Genomic DNA, 26,690 nt, shown 5'->3' on the forward strand with positions numbered 1-26,690 from the left:
TCTCAAGACTTCCATATCTATTGCTCTTTGGACTTTTTCAATGTGTCTACGCCTCAAAACATAGCACCCAAAGCAATTTCCTAAGACCTGACCATAGTCAAGTAGAAAGGAATTACCTTGGATGGTTTTTTTGCTTAGCCATTTCTATCTCATAGAAAATACAACACAATGAATATGGACTTTGCAAACTCCATATATTTAGATATGCATTATATACAATTGTTCAGCAATCTCAAAAGCAATGAAACACCTGCATAATAAGTTCAATGCAGGCTTTGTGGTGAGGTATATTAAAACCTTCCCATTATTTGCTTTAGATCAGCTAGGGAAGGTATAAAATACACATCAGACTTCACCAGCTAACCTGCAGATAAAGTACTCTCCACTGTCCTGAGGCTCACCAGCAGAGATTCAAAACCAGTGTCATCCATACCTGCAACAGAACGGACTCATCTGCTACAGGGAGGTTCAGAAATACAGTTAGTTTAACCTGGAATAAACCCAGCCTGTTACCAAAATGTCCTATCCTGCATGATTTGTTAACCACCCTGTGTTGAAGGAATGGTTGCAGATGGACAAAGAAGCCAACAGAACAGAAAACCAACCACCAAAACCAGAAAGAAACCAATTCAGGCTTTTCAGCCTGATCAGTTCCCTGCATGAACATCACTCCCGGCAGAAGAGAGGTGGCAGGTAGCAGCAGAGGAGACAACACTGCCCACCCTTCTCTGTGCTGCCCTAGCTGTGCATTAGCTTCAACCTAACCATTAAAATATGTCTTCATGCATATTGCTTGTCCTTTCTGCTCAGGCCCCCAACAAACAACTGATTATGATGGAAGTGCACTACTATTAGCCTGAAGGTGAACCTAGGTTTAGAAACGTTCTCCCCTTCCTACTCAAAAGACGACAGACAACTCCTTAAGACCAGGATTCAAGAAAAACTGAGAATTTTACTTTTGTATTAGATGCTAAGACACGCTCCATGAAAACTCATGCTTGCTTCAGTCTCCCAAAGCCATCTTTGACAAAGGAGTCATCTCAGGTCATATTATACCAACAAAACTTAAAAAAAAAAAAAAATCTACCTGCCCTTTTAATACTTCTAACTTTTGTTAAAATGCCAGAGCTTTTTTTACTTTTTCCTTCTTCCCCCCATAGCCAGGGCAAGGGAAGGGAGAGGAAAGAGAATGTATTCTTCTTCGCCCTGCAGATTTACAGGAACCAAATTCAAGTTTCACATCAACTCTTCTTTCTTCATCACAACAAACAACCTTAAAGGGTTAGCAGAAACCCCAGCCTGGAGAAAACCCAAGCTGACAGTTTCTCCACATTCTCAACCTCTGACTTCCTAACACTACTACAGATGGTGGATCAATAAACAATTAGAATTGATCAATAAATAATAAAACATAACCCACTGCTTACCTTTGATGTACCAGGGCCCCTAACTGGTTACCTACTGTGGCAGAGAGAGAAAAAAGGAAAAAAATCAAAGCATTAGCACGGATAAACTAACTTCATCCCTATAGAAAAAGAGTTCTTACCATTTCATCAAAAAAGAAAGAAAAGCAAAACAGTAATTTAGGTTCAGTGGCTGAAATGAATGCGTTATGCAGTACAAAACAGGAGGGGATTTCTTGATCAACACACACCATAACCCAGTGTGCAGCTGAACACAGGACAGGGAATTGATCTGCGTCTCCCCATGCTGAGAGTCATGGGAGAAAATCCTGCCTGTCCAAATCTAAATCCCTGCAACTAACCTCCCCCCTTCCCAAATTAAGCCCAAAGTAGTAAAAAAAAAAAAAAAAAAAGGCGGGGAGGTAAGGGAGAGAAGAGACATTTCAAACAGACTGCTACGTATTAAAAAAACAAAAATAAAAGCTGATCAGATTCAGATTTAGTTTAGGCAAAAAGCATTGAAGATCGCTTGCACATACTTCTCTCTGTGTCTCGTATCTGTGCTCCATGGAGCCCACTTACACGGAGACCTGTTAAAGGAATAGGTCTGTTAAGTAACCTTGTGGCACCCAAACAGTATCCTCTTTAAAAAAAGAAAACAAAACCACACCACGTTTTACTGAACACACACATTCCAGGCATAACTGCTGATCATAAATGGACCACCAGCTAACATCACAGATATCTTCCCAGCTGACAACCCTCAAACAGATTTCTCACCCCCCCCCCCCCCCCCCAACCGATTAGATCTTTCTTCCAAATGTTAATGGAGAAAATATCATTAGACCAACTCATGCAAAGTGGGAACACATGCCCTGCTGGGCTTCCTACTGGACTTCGCCTGCAGCAAACCAGCTAAAAACCAGACCATTTGGTCCTAACAACCAGTTGAAAGATTATATTGCATGCCTGGAGGGCACAAGCAGCAAAACAAATGAAACCGGCCAATATGTGAGCTGTGATAATAAAGATGCTATTTCAAACTACCTTGCAGCAACCTGCACATTCTTTGACCTGAAATAAATTGGCAATCAGCTGGCAGGGTGAGAAAGTGGATGCATCCCACACTCTCTAAATCTGGTAGAAAAATGCATAAAGTTTGCGGCCAAACGCTTTATTCAAATAAAATAGACAAGGAGATTCAATACTGTATTTCTGCTGCGTGTCAATACCTTCATAATAGTTCAGGACCAAAATATTGACAGCATATACATTTTATTACTCTCCCCAGCTCAGTGATAAGACAACTGCTGCGTTATTGACTCCATTAGATTTGTCTTTGCATATTCTCACCCTGAATATAAAAAGCTCTAATTTGATAACTATCAATACTGCAGCTGAAAAAGCTGGGTGATGTAACGGGGAATATTTGCTCTAGCTGATAAGCTACTACCACAGAGCTGAGCAAATACGACCAAATTCAGAATTTCCCCATCTTGCCGCAAACTGTGCTCCAAATATTTTTACTATACGCAATAGGTTCGGTGGCTATTGCCATAGTATGGGATCGTCCTTGCCACGGACCAGGCCACTCGTTATCCCAAGATGCCAGAAAGAGTGGTCTTAACATTACAAGGCTGTATTTAAATATCCACTTCACATCTCAATTCACCATAACAGCTCTCATAGCAGTCTGTTCCACTGCAGCCGCTGTCCACAAATTATGAGACAGATACACATCCTATAATCAACTCCTGAAGTTCACTCAAGGAACGGAAGAGCCTTCATTTTGTAACACAATCCTACACTTGAAAAAGACAACTTCTTAGGGGAAAACTGTACAAGCACAAGAAGTTAAATCAGTCAGGGAAATAATGCTTTAGATGTATGTAACATAATGTCTCCAACGCATTCCAAGCACTACACATAGTAAGCCATTCACCATCCCAGGCAGACAGGTATCAGCCTTACTGTATATTTATTGCACAAGTTACTTAAAAAAAATTAAGCCACAGTAACTTATGTGCAAAATCATTCCTTCCACATTTCACAGACAACCTCTCCAAGAGCTGAGATGGAAGGCAGATGGAGAGAACTGGCAGTGATTTACTTGAAGTCAGTTATGATTTTTCTCTGGTTTTGGGTGGGGAAAGAAACAACGTGGCTCCCGGTTCCAACAACCCAAAGGTCCGTTCTGTCTCCAACATGCTCATTTTGCTCTGAAAGACAGAGACTAATAGAGAGGAAGGGCTGGGGCAGACCATGCTCCCTGCAGTACTGAAAGCTGACGTTCTGTTCCACCATCTCCCTTTTTGCACCAGGGTGGGGGCTGAACTCTGACAAGCCACGTACATATTTCCCCTTTTACATCTATTCAGTACAATTTAACTGTAACTGCAGTCATTTTACTGCAAATAAGGAAAAATACTGAATAAAATCAGCACAATTTCCTATTAATGGCACCTGCTGGTTGATAACTCTTCACTCTGCTTTAGGCTTCACCTTAACTGAATTCTACCTAACAGACACTCAAAACAAATGTGGATTTTTTTTCCACCCCATAAAACAGAGCAGTGCCTCCCACTAAATTAATGTGCATGATGGGAATATAGAATCTCGTCAAGAATATCTTCATGGCTAGAATAAAATCAGAACGACGCATCTCTTGGAGAGCAGTGGAACCAGGTAGCATTTCATTCTTTTGAACCAAAATGGGATCATCATGAATTTTAGAAAGCTACAAGGAAGACATTAGTTACCCTAATTCATCATCAAATATTATCAGGTTTTTCTTTAATTAAATGGTCAAAGCCTAATAATGTTCGCGTCCACCTTCACTGCAAATCTTTACAGGCTTTTTTCCCCTCCCTTAAACTGCACTGCTTTAAAAAATGGTGATCTGTAAAGCTGCAATTTTGAAGAACACTAAACCTTCTGCCAAGAGATCTGCACTTTTGCCCTGGTCGTATTGCCGCTACAGACCTGTAAAGGATTATCACTGCTAACGTTCAGCAGCAGTATGACAGGGATAAGATTTTCTTCTGCCCATCGCTATTTTTCATTGAAAAAACGTTGGAGCAAAAGAATAAAGTGTTCTGTACAACAGGATCATGTTGTGTTTGAACCCCTCAGCTCTACTACAATCAAGTTTAATTACACCGAAACAGGCCATCTTCATATCTGGATGCACCACAGAAGCTTGGGGAAGACACAGGGTGGAGAGAGGGGGGCGTGAGGCTTCTCCAAGATCTGTCATTTTTGTTTCCTCAGACTCAAAGGGTGTCCCAGCCTTCAGCAGCAACACTGCTGCTTAACCCTATGTATATCACTGGAAACTTCTTTAAAGCAGTCCAAATGAGGGCAAACAAAGGCTAACGTTTCCAGCAGACTAGATCCCTTCTTCCTTTGAACAAAAGGAGGCTGCTTCTTAAAGGATTATTTTGCATTAAATAAACTTATTAAATTGTGCTGGTAATTAGAGGGACCCATTAATTAGAACAGAGGCCAGGAGGAGCTGTTGGCCATTAACAGGAGGGCTGGGATCTATCGTCAGCAGTGAGCAACAAGCAAGATGCCACTAGGTCTCTCCACAGCTCAGAGCTAACCCCATCTCTGGTGCTCACCTTCCTTGAGAAACATTAACCGCTGCAAGTGGCCATATAAATGCTGACTACGACTTCCTGCAAGCAGTACAAATAAACCTGGTCTCCTCCCTGCACTGTAGCTATTTGCAGGATTACTTTAAAGTTGTTTCCAGAAAGAGGAAATAACGAAGCCAGGGAAAAGAGAAATAATCAAGCTCCATCTAATACCAATCGGCCAGGTCACCAGGGCCAATCCTAGCAGCACTTCGTTTCAGATGAAGATTATGTTATGGGAAGTGCAAAAGGCACTCACGCATTCTGGTTTCTAATACTACGACAAATCTATTCTTCCTGGAAATGCTCTAAAAGCAGCTGAATTTGTTTTGACCAGGGCACCGTCACCCTGTCTTAAGACCACTTCCTAAGCTGACATCAATCAGCCATGCCAGCAGCTGTTTACAAAAATGGACAGGCAGAATTAGATTTTCCTGAAAGACATGCACTTCTCCTGTCACCTTAAATACCTCCTCTGGACCCAATTTTTTCAGGTGTATTAGGAACAGAAGTAATTTTCTAACAGCTACATGGGGCTAAGGAAGCAGCGAGAACTGCACTCAGCCATGACCACGCAGTATTCAGAGGTAAACAATCAAAAGATTTACCACCAGATTTGTTTCCAAGCTATCCAGAGCAGCACAATGTATCCAAACCCCCGCAGTATAAAATTTCTAGAGTATGCGTAACAATATAAATAATCACTTCTTGACAACAATGTCTCCAAACTGTGGTTCACAGACAAGCAGAAAACTGAAAAAAGTGTGGGCATGCAATCCCAACGCTCCTTGTTTGCAACTAACAGAGAACTAAGAGATCATCCAAATGGGAAATGTTTTCCTGATTTTAGTGTCCTATTAAAAGCAACCGCCATCTTCCAGATGCTTAAAGCTAAAGCTGCATTATAGACTTTTAATACTATGGCAGCAAGAGCAGGTAGCCTAAGACTGACTAAGGTGTGGATCATACCACAAAGAAATACAGAGGAAGAAGCACTGGCAGCTTCCAGAGTTCCTTTGCCAGAACTGCAGTTCTGGGCTTGCAGTTAAAGAGCAACGCAGGGTGATTATGCGGTTAGGTGGGGAACTCATCACACAATTGTCTTGCAGTACAGGGCTTACTAATGCCATTAGAAATAAAACACAAGACAACCAAAGCTGTAAGAAGTGATAGAACACTTGCTCCTACCCTGACAATTCCTGTTTCCTTGTGAAATTCGAGCCCTTTAAAATACCACTGCCATCAATTCTCTTCTCCTCTAAGATCTCACAGATCAGATTTTTGGGAAGGGAGTTGGACAAATTTATAAAACCTACAGATGTATACGAACAAGCCAAGGGCAAATACAACATTGGAGCTACTTTAGACAAGGCCCAGTGTTGAACTACAAGGGTGAGCAAACACCTGTGGGTCTTTACATCAGCAGAACAACTGCCAAGACAGGAGTCAGGAGTACAGCCACTCTGGAAGACTCTTCCAGGCACGATACCTCCTCCATGGAGTTACCTATCACAACACAAGACACCAGCAGTAACACACATTTATAGCCCAGACTGCAACTGTGTGTCAACACAAACAAGCCTCAGCAAGTAATAGGGCTCACCAGTAAAAGTTTAAGTACAAAGTCTAACTTGTGCTGTCATTAAGCACTACAACCATTTCACATGTTAAAAGCTCATAAAAACCATTTTGTCAAGAGGTCAGATTTCTCAGTTCAGCCTGATGAATCAATAAAAGAAATAGGCAGGACTAATGTTATGAATGACTAGTTCCTAGAAGGCTACTTTTATTCTTTGTCACAGCCACTTATCTAAGCTATTCAGACACAGCTCAAAGTTGTTCAGCATTCTTCAATGCTGAACAGCCTGCTTGACAGCCGAGCACCTTCCCATACAGAAACCAACACATACCAGTAATACCGGGCCTCTGCCTTCTCACAGACATAGCGATGCTCCAGTCCAAGACAGAAGGCACAGGGGCTCACCCAGATAAACCCAGTCTTCCCTAAAACACCAAACCAAAGGAGCAGCAACCTCTTGCTCAAATAGAGCCAAGACCAGAAAACAAAGTGGGTTGTGGCATGTGTTCAGAAAACAGTAATGATAGCAAGCGAGGCTCCACATGAAAGAAACTTCTCCCTGTGCTCCAGCACGTTTTTTTTTCAGAATGAGAAGCAGACGTGCAGTATTTTCAGCCTTTGTATCAGACAGAAAAAAATATTTTCAAAATGAAGTGCTAGGCAGCAGCTTTGCTTATCTCCTCAGTACTCCTGAACAGATCTGTAGGGGAGAGAATCACCCTGCAGGGCTACCTGTGTCAGTAAAATACTAGAGGAAAAACAAAAAGGAAGACATAGCCGTGGTGGTTTTTTTTTTTTTTTCTAACCAACTACAGGATAAAGGCAAGCTCTTTGCATCTATGCAGCAGCAGATAATACAGTTTTAAACACTTCTTGTAAGAGTGCAGATCATTAGATTTGTAAAAAGGAAAACACCTGTTCCAACATTTTTGTTGTTCCTGCTGAAGAAACTAATATATTATTTTAAGATTATAACACTTCATGCAACACTAACTCATTACAGTTACCATCCAGTAAATTACTCTTTGGCTGTGGACTATGTTAAATGCTTCAGAGATTTAAGAATTCTCAAAGAATAATTATTTAAAAAGCTAAGTCTAATACGAAAAGTTCCCTTCCAACTTGCATCAACTTATATCAATACCTTTTCTCCTTAAAATTCACGTACAAAGCATTTGGAACTCTTGACAGTGACTCAACTACTGTGCTGTGACCACAGCTACACATGGGAAGGAACACATGTAATACTCTCCCTAAACATTGCCTGCCCTCAGAAAATAAGGGTCATCAGGGAAGAACAGCTTTACTATATACATCTGGTACTCTATACAAGGGCTCCAACACAGTTCCAATAAACACATTCTTCTCCCTCCACCAACTACCACAGAACAAAATTTAAATTACAGCATTTGTTTGGTAATTCCCCAAGTTCATGAACTAAGAAAGAATTGCTTCACATTAATAATACTAACGCCTAGGAGCTCTGTGCTATCCAGATAAGGCTTAACAGCACAGGGAATCTTGTATAAAATTTCTATACACAAAAAGATGCAGTGATTTCTGTCCTTAAAGCAGACAACTGCCTCCATAGATGAATTTCAGGAGCTGCATCCACAAGACTGACTAATCATAGCCAGCTTACCTCCATCATCCAGGGGCCGTTTCTGCACTCCATAACCATAGACTGATGGGTCCACAAGTGTTGTAGAATTATTCAAGTGAGGAATATCTCCAATTTTAGCAGCAATCTACAAAAACAGGGGATAAAAGCATGATTAGGATACCAGAAGTTTCAGCCACCACAGCTAGACACTTTCCTCCGGTAAGGTATTTACCCCAGACCAATCTTCTCTCAGCTACTTACTATATAGGTAGCTTTATATCAATTCCAAGACAGGAGTGCTTCATTTGTAAAGTAAACAATTTTCTGCTTGCTTTTAATATTTGCTTAGTTAAGATTGCATTTACCCAGTTCCTCTTCCTGATTGTAAGAAGGTATTTACTCCCTGGAACATTATATTCAGGTTTGTTCACTCTATGGACAGCTGACAAGGTAAATCTTGCAAAAAGAGCTCAAACTAGCTAACCAACTTTGTCCTGGAGGACCTGCCACCACCATAGCCATGTAGGAGGACACGTGCTTCCTCCTACATCCGTGCATATCCAGATAGATAGAAATGCACACTCACACATTAGCGGGGGGAGCGGAGGGAGAAGAATGTGAAAATACACAGCATAAGGACAGGTTTGGGAATTCCTTGTCAAAGTAAACACCCCGTGTTTACTGTATGAAGAATAAGGCAGTGGGCAAACTATTAGCCCAGAACTAATTTCAGTTTCCAGCAGCAGTCAATACAGCAGGAACACCACTAACACTGCCTGTGTCTCTGCTTCCCCCCCTTACAGAGGGGTAACAGCCATTCCCTGCCAAGCCAGGGTGCAAGGAGGATATTTACAGGAAAGAGAAGACAGTCAGGTATCACAGGTAAGCAACTAAAGCAGGTGAGAAAGACACCTAACCACCACTTAATAAAAGTGAGAAGTTAAGCTCATCTCTAATGACGTTTGGGAGACACCTATACAGATGGATGCTGACAGAAGCGAGCTCTTTCATCTGCTCTCCAAGCTAACTGATGTAAACCCCCTCTAGAAGCATAGAGGTGCATTACTTCAGTGCTGCACCCGAGTTAATCCCGACTTCAGGGACATGCAAGCTGCAGTCTCACAGCACCCCTTGCCTACATAAAGTACTTGGCTATAATAAGCAAGTGCAGAACAAAGTAGTTACAGAACAAATATAAAGGATGGGGTATTCTACAGTGCTTGCTTCCCTTTCCAGCAAAAAGAAAATCATTGAATAGGATCTTTACTAGGAGTCTGATCTCACTCTATTGTAACTGGGATTTCACCAGAGAATAAGCAACAGGAACAGATGAAAGAGCATTTTACACAGATATGTTTTAAATGAAGGCAAGGGCAAATGACAAAGATAACTAAAGGTGTTTCTAAAATTTTAGTTTTACTGCAACAGAAAGACATCTACAGTAACTCTGGTTGTTGACAGTATTAGCTGCTGCAGTGGAATAAACTGCCCGAGATTCAGAACCACAGGGTACGGAAAAAAAAAAAGCCATTTGAAATAATCTTGAAAGATTGAGGGCACTGCTTTTAGAAAGAGAATAGAAAACATTCTCTTCAATGCCTTGTATGAAAAGAGGTCCAAGTTTTGACCATTTTCTTCTCATAGTCCATTCCTTCCTGTCCTCTTTTAGAAAGTCAACAACTTTGCTGTGTCAGAAATGCCAGGAGCTAGAAACTAAAGTTTTCCTGCAGGACTAGCACAGTGATCACATAACGAAGCTTTGATGACAAGCACCTTGTATATCAACATCTTCAAAAACTAGTAAGCCCACAGAAATCTGATTCTGAAAGCATTAACACAGACTATCCCTTCTCCACTCTGTAGTAGGGAGTGCCAGGTGATGCCTTGCTTTTTTGTTGAAAACTGTACTGCATCCACAGTTCCAGCCCTGTGCATACGTGCTTTCCCCTTACCTTTGGGACGCAGAGGACTTCAACGAAGGTACAAAGAGCATAGATGTTGTCTGACTACTTCAATGGTGAAAAATACATTAAAAATATATTTTGTAACAATCTATTAACAGTTTTCACATAATAACTTACAAAGGTATGCCAAAAGAAACAGTGTCAGGTATAACTTATCCTGGCATGCTTTGGAACATTCAATTTTAACATGCCCCTTATGAACTCTCTGTCAGTAGTTATTTACTCGAAAAAATTTTAAGTTGTGGAAACTGCTAGCTGACAGCTTGGAGCTGAAATCACACACCACACGCTCAAGGGAAAGAAAAAATAGCCTGGATAGCAGAAGCTGACCTACGAAAGGAAGCTAGCATGAAGCACAAAGGTGTGCATGAACAGATCACCATCCGCTCCCAAAGCGGGAAAGCTTTGCAAACCCCTACTCAAGGCTGGCACACCGTTATCACCCTGGCACAGAACCCTCCAACTAAAAGGGCAAAATAAGAGAGTCAAAGCGATTTTTACATTATCAGCTTTTGGGATATTTTCCTCTTTTTTTTTTTTTTTCCCCCTTCTCCTTTATTTAAACTTGCACCCTTATCTCTAAAGCCTGCAGCCGCCACCGGATTACACGTAGACAACACACCAACTCACAACAGCAGGAAAAAAGACCCTGCAAAGTTCAGAGTTGAGCTTTTAAAGTAGATGTAGCAGGTAAAATACATTTTAACTTCTTCTGTTCAACTTAAAACGGGAACCTCAATTTTTACTACAGGTTCAGCAGGGAGATAAGCACAAAAGTTAGAACATAGCAAAAGTAAGCAGACCTAGCCCTTATCTGACTAAATGACCTTGAGTAACGTACTGCTAGCCACTGCTTTTGTCCCGCTGTATGTCAGTCCTCTTTTTTTTTTTTCCCCTAAACCCAACACATCCATTTTACTAAGCTCTGAAATACAACGGAAAAAGCATCACTATCACAGAACTGCTTCTGCACCCAATTTCCCCAAAACAAAGCTCTCCAATAAAGACTTTAAAGGACATCGCACAAACCTGAGCTACAAATTGCAATGGTAAAGCCAAGAAAAACAAACAAATTAGCCCACAAAGTTGTGCGAGGGATACATGTTTTCCTACACCTTGCACTTCTGTCCTCCTATACCTTTAACACTGTTTAACAATGGTGCAATACCAAAATGCTTCTAAATATGAAGTTTCTTTGCTAGGCACAGCAGGACTCAAGTGCCAATGTCTGCAGAATTCAGCTTTCAAGAGAAAGAGCCTAGCTTCTGGGAAGAATCTCACCATGCTGCCCTGCAAAAAAATAGCCACCAATAAAACTGCCAATTCTAGGTATTAGCAAGACATAAAACAATAAAGCACTGTCATCTGACCCTTCAGACAATTCTAGTGCTTCTGCTACTCTTCCTAGTCATCGAGCTGAATATTAGAGTTTGCATGACAGCCACTTCTCCAGAGCTCTGCAGGAAGCAGTGAAACCATCTACAACCATTTAAGTTTCTTGTCACAGGTGGTTTTCCTAAATACTAGAGTAACTGCAAAGCCCTAAATCTATTTGATTATGATCTGAAAAAGTACTCTGCAGGGGGATAAGGAAACCTAAGTCTTAAGACCCCTCCATCCCCACAGAAATTAGAAGTTAAAGCCTGATAACAGGATTTTAAACACACAGCCTGTTGACTCTCAGTAAGTCTCAGGATATTCATCCACTTCCAAGGTACCCAAGATGGCACGCTACAGGCTTACCAAGCCACAGCCTTTCCTCTTCATAGCATTCCTAGGAATTCGGATTCAGACAGTACATATAGCAGGTCACAAGAGCAGCAGCACATGTATGAAGAGGGAAGAAGTGCCGCAAACATGTGTTGTACTGAAAATGAGACTGCTGGGGAGAACAGGAGAGGGTAAGAACCGAGCAAGACGCTGTCTTGTCAATGAAAACAAGACTCAAGGACAGTCTGATAGAAATCCATTTTTGTCCAAAGTACAGGCAGCTCTACTTATTTTCTGATCCCATTACTCAAAAGGGGAGCAAACATCCTTTCTCTCCCCCCACCCCAAAATGCCACAGAAGAAAACCCACCCCGCCTAGGAACAGCCGCTTCAATGGACAGATCAGTCACCACCTACGACCCATAGACTAACCCACCCACTTGAGGCATGGTGCAGAAGATGCAGGACAGACCATCTCAAAGCCCCACCATTCACCTGAAAATTTTTGATACATCTCAAATATTTAAGAGTCCACAAAAAAATCCGAGCAAGCCCAGCACAAACACTGAAAGCACTGTACAAGTCATTTCTTTCAAAGGTATTCCAGATTTCTTACTCTTACATCATCTTGCATCCCAGTGACTTTGAGGAATGCAGTTACTGTGATTGATGAGGAAAGTCTTCCCTGTCCTAAATTATTTAGTTACTAATAACTAAGCACTGTATTCCACAGCCTGATTTTAGTGTTATGGCTCTCATGAGAACTGAATTTAGTAAATTTGATTACTAGTCTTAAGCGTAAGATTGAACTCAGAGTTGAAATGTCAAGCCAGGGATGTCATATCAACCCACAATGCAAGAACTATGACTGAATTTTTTTTTCTCTGTTTCCTCATCCCCTTAAAGCAAAAGCAATACGCAGAAAAGGCTGTGGCATTGGCTAGAAACAGAACAAAAGCTGACATCGATGTACCAGATCAGTATAGTTCAGGCACATACGACATTAAACACACTCGGTGAAAGCTCTGCCATCACCTCCAGAGAAGTGTGAGGTGTCACTGCCTTTACATCCCACCTGACTCTCAGCCAGGAAGTTCCATCATATATTGCTTGGTTGGTGAAGTAAGTATCCATCCACTGAGCAATTAAGACCATCTTCATTCACATTTGGTAACAAGTCACCAGTGACAATTTAGTCCTGCCCTTCTGTACAGGAGAAGACTACCTACTCCCTTACAAAGCTCCTTTGGAACTAGATTAAATCAAATACTTTTACGGGGGTAGGGGGGAATATTTTAGCACTTGCCAACAATTCCTTTCATCCCACAAATACTAATGGAAAAAAAAAATCACATTCAACAGGCAGCATACAACTCACTGCAGAAAAATGTAGGCCACTGCGCTCCCACGAACACGTGCAGAGCACGCATTTCTCAACACACTTGTTTCCAGCATGAAAGATAGCAGGAAGGCTGCTACACTGCAGTGCCTGACCTGAAGTTGGCAGCTTGGAAGATTTTTGAAATCTTCCAGTTCAGACTAACTTAAGCTGTTAGGCTCGTGGAAACCAAATATATTCAGCAACATCAGAGTAAGTGAACATAGCTAGGTACAGAATTATTTAATATTCCATCTCCTTCACGTGTGGGTTAGGGATCCTCACAGATTCACCCTACAAACATGATGACAGCAACCACGGAACGCCGATCCCAACTGCTTTTCTGTTAGCGCTATGTTTTAGCCCAACACCGTCTGAAGCATCCTGCTTTCACATTTAACCTGTTACAGACCAGGTGAGTGGTACACACTGCAGCACTTTCAACATACTCCCAAAATAGTTTCAACAAGCTGCAACTGACCAGCAAATAATTATTTTCTTCTACATAAACAGGTTATTCAAAGATTATTCAACTCTTAGCAGGCAATAATATTATCAGATATTCAAGGAGATGTTTTTGCAATGAGAGGCATTCGGGAACAGACGACCAGGTCAAGACAAACACAGCCGCAACACCTCTCAATTTAACTGCATCACGTAGATAACCTGGGCTACCGGCGAAGCCTTCAGACATCACATACCACCAAGGTCACAGCATTTTGTTAGCCACTGAAAAAAGTGACGCGTGGCCTCATCCAGGAGGCAGCTAACACGTAACTTGCCTACTGCAATACTTCTGCTGAGAAAGAAATCAACGACTGAAGAGCAGGCTAGCCCGTCATCTCCTCTGGGAAGGTGCAGGGTGTTCGTCTAGAACAGCGAGCGCCTCTGTACTGGTCGCTGAAGACCGCAGAGGACGCAGACTTGCTGCCGTACTGATTCACGAGTGAGCCATGAACGATGGTAAGCGACTTAAGTTCCATGAGAGCGATTGCTTGAAAGGTCTTAGGGTCCAGCTTAGTTTCATCAGAAGTTTCTCAGGGAAAATGAGAAAAACAAGTCTGGGCAACAGAAGGAGATTTCTCCCACCTGGCCTGTAACATTGGAAAGAATAAAGTCAGGGTCTTCAAGTGCCAGTTGGGCTGCGGTCCTGGTACTCAGCTGTATAACGTCTCGTTAAGGTATAGTCACTAAATGCGAGTAAAGCGCAACCTGTTCAGAGATGGACTAACCACTTGTGACAGACACGGAACAAGAGATGTGATGAACGGTCACAAAATCTGCACTGTGAGCAGCGGCTTCTTGTTTCTGGATCCACTTTCCACAAACCGAGAAGCACAACAAACACTTGGAATATCCTGTACTGAAGACAAGGGTGTTGGTTTCTGCAGGTCTGGGCGCTTTTACCGAAAGTTTCCATTTTAGTGCTGTGTAAGCTCAGAGATTCCTTCGGGGAGCACTTCACTCCCCCCTCCCTCTCTCTCTCCCAGGAGGGAATGCAAAGCTCAGGGTTTCTATTGATTAAGCCTAACACGCAATTAAGGCCTCGTTTAAAAACCGAATTAACATTAAGCTCACACCCACCCACTGCAAAGCGCAAGACGACAGCTTCCCAGACGAGAGCTCCCGCAGGCTGCAGACCGCCGCCTTCCCCGCAGAGCAGCGTTTTTGCCGTGTCACAAGCCCCGGCCGCGACCCGCGCTGGAGGGGTCTGTCAGAGAGCCCCGCCGCCCCCCCCCCCGGGCCTGCCCCTCTCCCCGGAACCGCCGCCGCCCCCCCCGCAGGGGACAGCCCCCGGGGCCGCTGAGAGGAGCCTCCGGCCCCGGCCTCCCGACAGAGGGGCAGTGGGGCCGCGGCCCTACCCCTCACTGCGGCTCCGCGCTCCGCCTCAACCCCGCGGCCTAGCGGCGCCCCGCGGCCTCCTCCCGCCCCCGACCCGTCAGCCGGCGCCTACCTGCCGGACCCGGTGCAGAGCGTCCACGAACCCCTCGGGCTTGATCCCCACGGGCGCTGCGCTCTGCCCCTGCGCCAGCTCCGCCATGACACGCGCCCCGCGCCCGCCCGCCGCCGCCGCGCCGTCCCGCCGCTCCGCCCGGGGACCCGCACCCGGAAAGGGAAAGAGCCCCCCGCTTCCGCCGGAAGTGGGCCGAGGGGCGGGGGCGCCGGGGCGGGGCGGGGCCGGGGGGGGGGCTCGCGCCGCGCGTCACGGCCGCTCACGTGCCGGAGGGGAGGGGGCGCAGGGCGGGGCCAGCCCTTGCCCCGCCCCCACGGGACACCCCCCCCCCCCCCCCCCCCACAGCCCCACCCCCCCCACAGCCCCTCCGCCACCGGGAGCCCACGGGTGAGGGGCGGGGGGGCGGCCCGGGAGCCCCACTGCCCGCGGGGGGACGGGGGGGGCGAGGCCAGGAGCCACCTGCCGGGCCGGACCGGTCCCTGGCCGGGCTGTGCCAGCCCCTCCCGCCCCTGCCTGTGCCCCCCTGCCGGCCCCTGCCTGCACCTCCCCTGCCAGCCCCTGCCTGCACCTCCCCTGCCAGCCCCTGCCTGTGCCCCCCTGCCTGCACCTCCCCTGCCAGCCCCTGCCTGCACCTCCCCTGCCAGCCCCTGCCTGTGCCCCCCTGCCTGTGCCCCCCGCCAGCCCCTGCCTGTGCCCCCCTGCCTGCGCCTCCCCTGCCAGCCCCTGCCAGCCCCCGGGCCGTGCCATCCCCTCCGTCCCCGCTGTGGTGGTGGTGGCCGCGGAGGTGTCCCACCAGCAGCCACCATTTAACCCCCTCCATGGAAACGCACCATCCCCCAGCAGCCGTTTCCCGCCTGTTTTCGTGCGGGTATCTGAGGACCGTGTTTCCCAGCACGCTGCCGTGGGCCAGACGCTGCCGTGGCGGCGGAGCAGCAGGAGGCTCCGGGATGATGCAAGGACCAGTTAGTCAAGGATTAATGCAAAGAACATGCAAAGCTGATTCCTCGAGCAGGGCGCTGCTGCATGGCCCCTGCCCGGCCCTTGCCGTCCGGGACGTCTGGGCGACGGCGGTGCTTTTGGGGGTGTCCCACGAGGGCTGCCACCCAACCTGCTGCCCGCGCACAGAGCCTCGCAGGCGGGGTGCGTGCCTGCTTTTGGGGTTGAGCACGTATCCTCCAGGAGAGGAGAGCAACGCCTGACCGTGGGATGGTGGCACGGCTTGAGACCCCGGGGGGGGGGACACAAGAAGCAGCGGGGGTCAGCTCTGCCGGCTGGGTCCCCAGAGCAAAAAGGATGGGGGCAGTGGTGGGATCCCAGGTCCGGCCATCAGCCCCCCCAAGCCTGGCAACATGGAGGGCCTTGACCTACCCCCCCCCACCCACGCAGCCAGGTGCAGCTGCCTGAACGGGTGAGAGATGTTATCTCCCAAATCGCAGCCCACAGCCGGCTCCCGGCGTGGCTGGGTTTGCACGCCGAGCCTGGGAGAGCAGCCCTCGGCTGGCCGCAGGGGCGGGTGCCGCGGCTCCCCGTGTCCGGCGCGTGTTCGTTCTGCTGTGACGGGGACGGAGCTGCGGGTCGGGAGGGTTTGTGCCCGCTGGGTTTCCCACCCGGCGCTGCCGCTGCAGCTCGCAATAGTCCGAGTTTAATCCCAGACTTGCTGTCCCAAAGCCACCCAGTATTAAATTCAAAATTCAAACCCTGACCCAAGCTGTCTTGTTCTCCTTCTTGGCTGTTTCTTGCTCTTTCCAGTTTTATGCATCAATTTGCGCCTACATGAGTAGGCAGGCATTGCTGAGGCTGATGAAATTATCTGGTGGCTTTCCAAGAGAGGGAACGCGCTTCTTCACTGGGACGCGCAGTCTGCTGCCGCTCACCTACGTTACACCAGCGGGCTTGCTGATAACCAGCCTTTCCTCCGCTCGGAAGTCCGGATCGCTTTCTTAAACGAAATGCCCATTTATTTTAGGAGAAAGGACCACAGCCCATGGGGGAAGGATTTTAAGATCATCTGTATCGCTGCAGCCTCCCCATCATCTTCTGACCATGGTGGAGGCAACTTCTCCAGCCATGCCAGAGGGCTTTGCTGCTTCCTCTCTTGCAAACAGCCCCGAGACTTTGCTGGATTCAGGGAATTTTTCCCCTCCTAGCCCTGGCCGGGAAGACCCACCAGGCTCAGCACCAGCTGCCCCTTTCCGTGGGCAGGTCCTGGGTGGGGGGATCCCCCCGACAGCCCCACTTGGCTCTCGGGGATGCCCTGCCCTGAGCAGGATTCACCCTGTGACCCTCCAGCTAACACCAACCTCAAAGTGGCTGCAAAAACCAAAAAGTGACCAAATCTGAAGCCTAAAGACCCCGGCACTGGGACGCCGGCAGAGAGAAGCTGTAGCCTCTGCTGCCGGACCCGGTGCGGCGCTTGGGGCTGTGAGAGCTGAGTTTTGGCAGTCTCAACCCCCGCAAGAGACGGAGGAGTCTCGTCGGTGCTCGGAAAGACCACGGCCGAGGGACCGGGCTGCCGGGAGGGTGACGGTGTGATGGTGAGCCCCGGCGCTGGACGGGCAGGGACGGCTGGGAGGGACCCTGGCGAGAAGAAGACATCAGGCGGCAATTGAAAAGAAGGAAATTACAGGCCTTAAACACTTCCAGAAACAAATTTCTGATGTAAATCTTCCTTTTGAGGGGGAAAAAAAAAAAAAGGAAAAAAAAAGAAAGGAGTGATTCTACACCTCCATCACCCACCTCCCCCCCCGCCCGAGACACACACACCTTCGCACACACACGCGCTGAAATTAGTTGTGACAGCTGAAATTCTCCTCTCGTCGGACGCCGTTTGACAGGGTACTTAAAAAAGGAGGAGGAAAAAAAAAAGAGAAGAAGAAGAAAAGGGAAAGTGGTTTGGTGTCGCATGGGGGAGGCGGAGGGGGGTGATGGGGTGGGGGGTTTCAAGTGATACAAGGCGCATAATTCAGGCTTCTTGGATTGCAAAAGCTCCTCTTACCTAAAGGGCCTGCTGCCTTTATTTTTATCCAAATGGCTCAATTACTGCAAAGCCCCACAGAGAAAATTATGGATGTTTGCCTCTATTTTTCTCCCCTTGTCTCGACAACTGTAGATATTTTGTTTTCCTTCTTTCCATCTCTTTTTTTTTTTTTTTTTTCCTTCCCCCTTTTGGTGGTGGTGGGTACAGGGGGTGGAAGGTGGCTGGGGACCAGGACAGGGGATGGATGGGGAGATGCGGGGGACCCAGGGTGAGGGACGGGGCGCTGGCGCGCGATGGCCCCGCCACCGTCGCACAACTTGGTCCTCTCTCCGTCTCACCTTGCACCTTTGGCTCCTTGCATCCCCCTCGTCCCCACGTCCCCCACCCTTCTCCCTTCCTCCAGCCCTCTCTCCCTCTCTTCTCCCCCACCTCCCTCCTCTCCTTCCCCCTGCTCCCCTCCCCATCACCCCCTCCCTGTGCCTCTCAAAGCCACCATAATAGCAGCTTGTTTGGCACTTCACTTGGTCTCAATGAGAAAATTCCCCCCTCTCCCTCTTTTTGCCTTCGTTATTTCCAAACCCTGCAATAGCTCCTTTGCTCAGGGCTGCGGGAAGTGCCCATTTTTCAACATTTTTCTTTGGCTTATGTTTGTCATCCTCTGAATTACCGCACCGGGGAGTCCAGTCAGCCCAACACCGGGCCCTGCTATTCACGCCTCTTCTGCTCCTTGAGATCATGTAGGGAGAAATTAGTTATTTATTTCGAGCACCACTGCAATGCACTTCCTCGCAGAAGTGTTTGTTTTGATCCCCCGCTGGAAAAGGAGCCTCCGCGGGGAACGCCGGCGTGCCGGCAGCGCCGGGTCCGGCAGGAGATGCGGTGAGGGCAGGGCAGGGTGTGGGCAGCCCTGGGGGGTCCTGGGAGAGCTGTGAGCCTGGAGACCCCCAGCGAACATGTGGCTCATGAGAGGGGTCTCCACCATGCCGAGATGTTTCTCCAAGGTTCCTCCTGGAGCAGATGCTCTCTGCGGGTCCTGAGAGTTTCTTTCCAGGTGATGTTGTCCCATCAGGAAGCCTGGTTATCCGCGGTTTTATCCCTAGGTCAGGCATGCCATGGTGAGATGGATCCCATGGCACGGGGGGAGCATCCCACCCCGAGGTGGCCATGACTGCACCAGGGAGTGCGACCCAGGAGGCTCTGCCAAGCGCTGAAAGACTGGGCTGATTTGGTGGCTGGAGGAAGGGACCCTGCTCTGGCACAGCCCTGCTCACCGGCTGCTCTCCTGCCCACCCTGGCCCCCTTCGCAGAGCGGTGCCAGCCTCGGGCTTTTGGGCAAGGGCAGCACAGACCGGGAAACATTCACCAGCTTGGAGAGTCCCAGATGATGTGAGATGGGAAGGACACTGCCCGTCCAGGGAAAACCCGTCCTTGGGGGTCGTAACCCACCTCCCCTTCTCCCTGTGCCAATGTCAGGAGTCAGCGAGTCCCGTCGCTGAGCCCACCAGTGCCGGTGCAGAACGGGCTGGCATGTCGGCAGGTCCATAGCCACCCCGGCAGTGGGGACGCTGCCGATGCCCGTGAGCCCTTCTCCTCGCGGAGATGCTGCGAGCAGGCGCAGGCAGCACCGGCTCCGGCCGCAGCAGGCTGCTGGGGTAGGGGCCCAGGGAGCTGCGGCTTTAAAGAAAGAAGAGGAGCAGCGGGAGAAAGAAAATGCAAAATTGGCCCAGTGGGTAGACCTGCTATTTAAGTGCAGTTGAGAAGCGAGCAGGAGGAATTACAGGAGAAATGATAGTGCCCTGACAGCTGCCATTTCCCACCGCCAGTCTCCCCTAATGGAGTCCTAATGTAGTGGTGGGCTCTTCGCTGACAGCCCAGCCCGAGACAGGGCTCGTCTTTGTGCTGGTGACAGATGGGACAGTCCGGCAACAAACCTGTAATCCTCTGATTTCTGCCGCCGCTGGCTCAGCTTAACCCCTTCTTCCCCCGGCACTCGCTCCTGCCCAGGTGCGTGGCCGGCGTGGGGTCCGACCTGCCCCCGGGGTCCCCCATCGACCCGCTGCGGCGTGCCAGGTCTGGCAGCAAAGCAAGGCGCTGGGAAGAGGAGGCAGCTGCCTGCAGCTTGTGCCACATCACTTGGCTGCTGCTGGCCGGGGCAAGGCGGCGAAGGCTCAGCCCGGTCGCCAAACCGAGCCGGAGCAGGCAACAGCACGGCTCTCTGCGGGGAAAGCAAAAAGCCAGACCCCGCTCTGGCCGGTTCCCCGTACCGCTCTGCCCATGTGACATTTAAGCAGGCAGGTGAGTGCGGGCAGGTGAGTGCAGGCAGGTGTGCTCTGCGGCACAGCATCCGCCGGGAGGGCTCTGGGCTGCCTGCCCAGCACCGCGCCTGCCGGGAGCCTCCTGCTACTGCTCGCTGCCAGCTCTGGCACCGAGCATCCTCGCCTGCCTCAAATTACCCCCAAACTGGGGTAAGATTAGACAGTTTTAAGTGAAAAGGTGTGACAGTTCCCCCGCCAAGACCAGGCTGCCTCGACTACATGCAGCTCCAGTCCTGCTCCCCAGGACACCGGGGGTGGCAGCACGAAAAGCTGCCGGAGTTTTCCTGCAGAACAATAAATGCAGCTACTCCAGGGACTCGTCTGTTGGGGGGGCGGGGGGGGCTGGGTGTGCTGAGGGACCCTCTGCGGCAGAGGGATGGGCAGTGGGATGCAAAGGGAGAGATTAACCACCTGCTGATCGCTTCTGCCCCGATCCCACAGCCGGGATGGGCGCAAAGGATCCCTGGGGAGGGATTTTGGGATGCTTCTCTGTTAGGCAAAGGTTCAAGCCCCTCTGCCTCCTTCCTGGCATGCAGCACCCCTCACTTTGACCCTATCTGCCCCCCAACGTGCATCTGGGTCTCCATCCACCAGTGAAACCCACTGGCATCCTTCCGAGCTGCCAGGGAGCTCTCTCCTGTCGCCAAGTCTTCTCAGCCTTCAGCACCCGGAGCCATCACCCCGGGATCACAGGCACTGAGCAAAAAGTCACGGGCCGGTGGGGTCCCAGCACCCTCCTTGTCTCCCCCGCCCAGGGCAGGAGTTAGCAGGTAGGACAGAGAGCTCCAGGCAGCTCCGCTGGATCCACCTGCTCATCCATCCCACTGCAAAGTGGGGTCCTGAGCTGAGCCCCACTTCCAGCTCTGCGACCATCCTCTCCAGCCCATCTGGCCCTACCTGCGGCCACAGGGAGTAGAAACATCCCCATCCCGCATCCCTGCCCCACCAACCCCTGGGGAGCAGCTGAGACCCCAGGGCTGATCCTGGTAGATGCTGAGGGTCCCCATCACCCTCTGCTCGGCAAGGAGCCCTGGCCCCCGGCAGCATTGGACCCTCCCCGGCAGGAAAGCGCAATGCGGCGCGCGCAGGTCCTCGGCACAATTAGCCAACAAGTGGCTGTTTTGTGAGGGATTGTTGCTGATGTGTTTTAAGTGGCTTTCTGAGTGGAAAATGTGAGGCGCTGGAGAGGCCGGCAGACAAAGAGGGGGATGCATTAGGTTTTATTGGTCTGCTTTGCACACATCTGACATCACTCCACAGAGCAAGTTCTGCCTGGCTTTGGGGAAAATGAAAAATAAAGCAAGAAAAAGGGGCCGAGGGTACAGGGGCGGGGGGGGGGGGGGAGCGCGAGTGATTCAAGCCGGCAAGTGGGGGCTTAATAGCAGGAGACACTGGAGCAAACTGTGTCAACCAGATGGGACCCGGGTGCCGCGGGAGGAGAGGGGAATTAGCCAACCCGCGCTTTGTTCCAGCAGAAAGCGTGGCCCTCTCCCCCCAGGAGCTGCCTACGTGTGATATAATACAGCCCCTTTCAGCCGCTAAGCTGGCCAAGGACAAAAGTCACCGATAAATAGCAAGAGGGTGAGGCTGAAAGCAAAAGGCAGAGTTGCCAAGAGCCCCCGCTTTCTCCTCGGGCTGCCCGCGCTGCCGTGCATCTGCCCTCGGCTGCTGGCCGCCGGCGTGGGGACCCGTGGGCACGGCGGTGCTGGGGCTGGGGGCGATGCTGGGGCTGAGGGTGATGCTGTGGGACGGGGCTGGGGGCAGGAGGGGATTTGGAGGGGCAGCTGCAGCCTGCATGGTGTTCGAGGGTCATCCCCGTTCTCTCTGCCTTGATTCCCTTAGCCAAGCCACGAGACCAAGAGCCCCCCGTGCCTCAGGCATCCCCCAGTGCACACGGGGAAGGGCTGGAGGCCGCTGTCCCAGCCGTGTGTCTCAGCCGCTCACCGCTTGGGCTTATTAAGCCAACGTGCATCCTTTACTTTCACTTCCAGGCTCTTATAAAAACATCCCCAGCACCAAATAAACCAGTTCAAAAATCCCTCACCCAGCCCCGAGCGCCGTGGAGCCAGAAGCAGACCCCACGGAGCGCTCCCCCTGCAGCCAGCGGCATCCCTCGGTTCCTCCGCCGTTCATCCAGAGCCCGGTGAGCACCCTGTGCCCCCACCCACTGCCGCCCCCCTGCCCGCAGCACCCCCACGCCTGCCGCCCCAGCTCCTCAGGTTTTGGACCCAAAGGCACCCTGGCCATCGCACCCTGGTGCGGAGCTCAAGACCTGCAAACTGGAAAGAGGAGACCCCGAACGCCCCCGGTCTGAGCGGGTGCCCCAGGTTTGGGGTCTCCCTCCCCTCCCAGTCCCCAGCAGGGACCCAGCCGAGCACTAAACCAGCCGTGGGGCTGTGCAAACAAGCAGGACCTTCCCCCCATCCTCCCCCGGAGGGGTCTTCCGTGCTTTTGCGGAAATATTGATCCAAATAAACCAGGGAGACACATTAGGTGCCCCGGGGGGGTCAGGAGATCAGTGGCTCAGCTGGTCGCCCACCACCCCATGCCCACGGGGTCCAGCTACGCAGGACCGGGATGGGCAAGGGGAGCACCGAGGGCCTTGGGAAGTCCCTTACACCACCGAGGGGGCCGGGGCCAAAGTGCTTTCGCCAAGGGGAGGTAAAACAAATCGATGAGGGGCCACCGTGACATGCTGACCCTGGCGCTGAGCTGTGGTTTTAACGTGTGATAGTAAATCTGGGCGGGGGGCTCGGAGGCAGATGGCTGGAGGGGGGGAGGCAAGACCAGGCGTTTGCTGGTGGGGTGAGGGAAGGGCAAGAGCTCCCAAACCGAGTGGAGGCCGGCAGAGCCCCTGGGGAAGGGAGAGGAGATGGGAGAGGGCAGCTGGATGCTGACATGGGGATGGGTGGTGCTGCTGTCACGACCAGGATGCCCCTCGCAGCTGGGCATCGCTCCCAAGCGGTCCCTCCTGCTGCTGCACGTGCCCTGGTCTGGCCCGGAGGGCTGTGGGGTGCTGGAGCAGAGACACCCCAAGGCTTTCTCCAAACCCATTTCCATCCGGCCGATGGGAAGCATCCCCTCCGAAGGAAGGTCTCTGTTTCCAGCCCTCGGCTCCCACGTCCCGTCTCTCAGCCCCCACTGAAGCCAGAGGAGAGGGCAGGAAGGCACCAACGGCTGCGGATCCGGTTACCTGCAGCCAACAAAACCTACCTGTCCCTTCCCGGCCGCTTCCCCTACCCCCTCTCCGGGGGGATGGACCAGAAGGACCCCCCTGGCCCTTCCCGAGTGTCGCTGGGTCGCTGCCCACCACGATCGAGTGACCAGATGGACGGCGGGCTCGCGCCGCAGCCCTCTCTGTGGGTCCCTTGTCTCCCCCCCCACCCCAAGCCGGCTGAGCTTTGACGTTCTGTCCCCCCGGGGCAGCCTTTTGTCAGGGGCGTGCAGAAGGGCCCCTGTGTCCCTCTGATCCCCGCCGGCCCCACGGCAGCGCTTCCCCAGCCGGAGCATAAAGCTGGCTTTCAGGGACCCGGCGTTGGGAAACTCCCAGGGAAGAAGCAAGGGAGCTTCTTGTTAAACGGGGAGACAAAGCCACCTTGTTAAGGGGTTTACAAAGGCGACCATCTCCCCCTTGCCTGGGAAGCTCACGGCCGGCGACTCCCAACCTCACCAGGGGGATGGCTTTCCCTCGGAAAGAGAGAAACACTTAATAGCCGTGCTGTGCCGCGGCCCTGTGACCCGTGTGCAGGGCCCTGGGCACCTTCCCCGCTCCCACGAACCGCTCGGAGCCATGTCTCCGAAGGAAAACGGGAACCAAACGCTCATCGTGGAGGATCCTGTGGTTTTCCTGTGAGTGTACCATCGCTACCGGTGTCCCTGCCGAGGGGACGCCATCCTCGGCACCGCAGCCCAGGGACCAACACCTGCACAAAATTGCCTGATATTGGGTAGTACGAAAGCTTTTTCTCCCCCTCCTTTGGGAGAGGTGGGCTGGGGTCCCCCCTCCCACACGCCCTGCAGTGGGGGAGATGGAGCCCTGGGGAAGGATGTCCCACAGTGCACAGCCACGCAAGACCTCCTCGCTTCCCTCCTGCAAAATGTCATCCCTTTTGCTCGCACAGACTTGGGGATCCCTTTCTCCACCCAGTAAAATAAAGTTTAAGGAAAAAATCCAGCAGCCCCACAGCTGCTCTGTCCCTCTGGGAATTTTCTCTTAACACCCAGCTGTTCTTACTGTCTTTCGCAGGAAGAAATCCCTGCCGCAAACAAGGTCAGCATGATCTTTGACACCACTTTCGTGAGACCTGATGGGGGCTCAGCCTCTGATGGGCACCCCCAAGCCCCTGAGCCCCCAGTTTTGCAGACCACATCGGGGGGCTCCACACACCACAGCCACATCTGAGTCCCCAGGATGCGTTGCCCAAACCCGCACATTGTTCTGAGTTGTTCTTGGCAACGCTTGCGCTAAAATCCACATGCATATTAAACCTTAAACCCAGTAATTACCTCTACCTCCAGAGAAACAGGAAAATTGATTTTGCCATAGTGATGCGGCAGGCTGCGGTAGCCAGTGTTGGCTGGTCAGCTTATAAAAACTGGGACCCCCTGGGCACGTACAAAGCCCACCTGGGCACGACAGCTGGCCAGGCAGGGGAAGGGGAGGCCTGACTCTGCTAGCAATCCCTAGGGACGGGCAAAACGGGCCAAGCCCCGTGCGGTGAGCCCTGCCGGGCAACGAGCACGTTGCCATAAAAGCCAAATTAACAGCAAGGAGCTTCCCCCCTCGCTTTTCCCTGTGGCACATGCTTGCCTCCCACCTACGCTTGCAGGTGGCACTCTGAGGGGTCCACATCCCTTCTGGCATCGTCCCCACATCCTCATCCTCCTCCTCTCCCTGGGGAAATGCCATCCCCGGGCGCGTGAGGCTGGAGGACACATCACTTTCTCTGCTTTGAGCCAGCAAGCGTGGGCTGCTGCGGCCGCCCCTGCTGCGCGGTGCCACCCTCGGTGCCGGTCCTTCGCCGGGAAGCCACAGCCACCACTCTGCGCCCCACGGGGCTGGGCTGGAGGCAGCTCCCCCTCACCGGGACCAGCAATAAATTAGACGGCTGCAGCTTTAAAGAAGCGTGTCTGCTCCTTGGCTGGCTGCAGGGCTGGTGGCAGCAGGGAGAGCCGGAGGACACCTGCGGAGATCCTGTACAGCTGGGGAAGATTAGCCTTTTCCACTAGACAAGACCCATTACCATGTTCCAATATACCATCACTTCCGCTAGGAGAGCCTGCAGATGAGATATCGATTGCAGTGACCCCGGACAAGCCCTTCCCCGGAGCCTGGGAGGGCGGCAGAGCAGCCCCATGGCGCAAAGAGGGGGTGCAGCTCCCCAAAGGCATCGCCAGGGACCCCCAGCCCCAGGGTGGCGAGGGGTTGCCTCGGAGCAGGCTGGAGCTCGAGCGACGGGCGACGCTGTGGGGGGATGCACAGAAGAGCTTCAAAGCCCAGCAGTGACCCAGATCCCTTCCCGGGGTCCCTCTGGGCTCTTCCCAGCCGCAGCTCTGCCCCGGGGATGGGGAGCCCCCAGCCCACGCAGCTGGGTGGGTGTTGCAGAAACGAGCCTGCCACCGTGCAAGCCCAAAACATTATCCCCAAAACGCTTCTGCTGGGGAGTTACCAGGTGATTTAGGAACTGCTCACACCACCTCGCTCACCCACTGCTTTTCCCTCCTGCTGCGATGGGAGGCTGAGAGTGGCAGAAGCTGAGCAGGGCACCCCCAAAATACCACCCCGAGACACACCAGGGGTGGAAGGATGCTGGAAAACTGCAAGGGGGGCAATGAGAAACCATCAAATCATGGGAACTGGAAAGGCTGATGGTAATTAAAGTAGTAGAGTAATTAAGCATGTGCTGTTTGACTCAGAGCATCCTGTCGCCACAGCCCCCAGTAGCTGCACCAAGGGGAAAGGGCAGGCGCTTGCTGGGTCTCCTCTACCCTGTAGCCCCAGGATTTTCGAGAGGTTTTTTTTTCCTCCTGCAAAACTCACGCTGGGTTTGTCTTGGCTTTTCGAATACACCGAGCTCTGCTTTATCAGCACGATGTGCTTTCAGCCCAGTTGGAAGCAGCAGCTGGAAGCCGACGCACGCTGCTCCTCCAAGGCTGGCCACAGTCACGT

At 51.0% G+C, this 26,690-nt stretch overlaps 1 protein-coding gene across 3 annotated transcripts in view; it reads right to left on the reverse strand.

Annotated features, from left to right (window-relative positions):
- FUBP3 (far upstream element binding protein 3) overlaps window positions 1-15,401 on the reverse strand; it is a 39,916-nt gene extending 24,515 nt beyond the window's left edge. The window contains exons 1-4 of one of the 3 annotated variants that reach the window (XM_075772838.1): window positions 15,230-15,401; window positions 8,263-8,368; window positions 1,943-1,993; window positions 1,428-1,461 (exon numbers count right to left, since the gene is read on the reverse strand). In XM_075772838.1, coding sequence (XP_075628953.1) covers window positions 1,428-1,461; window positions 1,943-1,993; window positions 8,263-8,368; window positions 15,230-15,316 — 278 coding nt within the window. In that variant the 5' untranslated portion in view covers window positions 15,317-15,401. The remainder of the gene's footprint in view (window positions 1-1,427; window positions 1,462-1,942; window positions 1,994-8,262; window positions 8,369-15,229) is intronic. The other 2 variants (XM_075772840.1, XM_075772839.1) reach the window with 2 other exon arrangements.
- Window positions 15,402-26,690: the final 11,289 nt, after the last annotated feature.

The sequence above is a fragment of the Balearica regulorum genome, chromosome 20 (genome assembly GCF_011004875.1).
Source record: "Balearica regulorum gibbericeps isolate bBalReg1 chromosome 20, bBalReg1.pri, whole genome shotgun sequence".
Taxonomy (NCBI): domain Eukaryota; kingdom Metazoa; phylum Chordata; class Aves; order Gruiformes; family Gruidae; genus Balearica; species Balearica regulorum.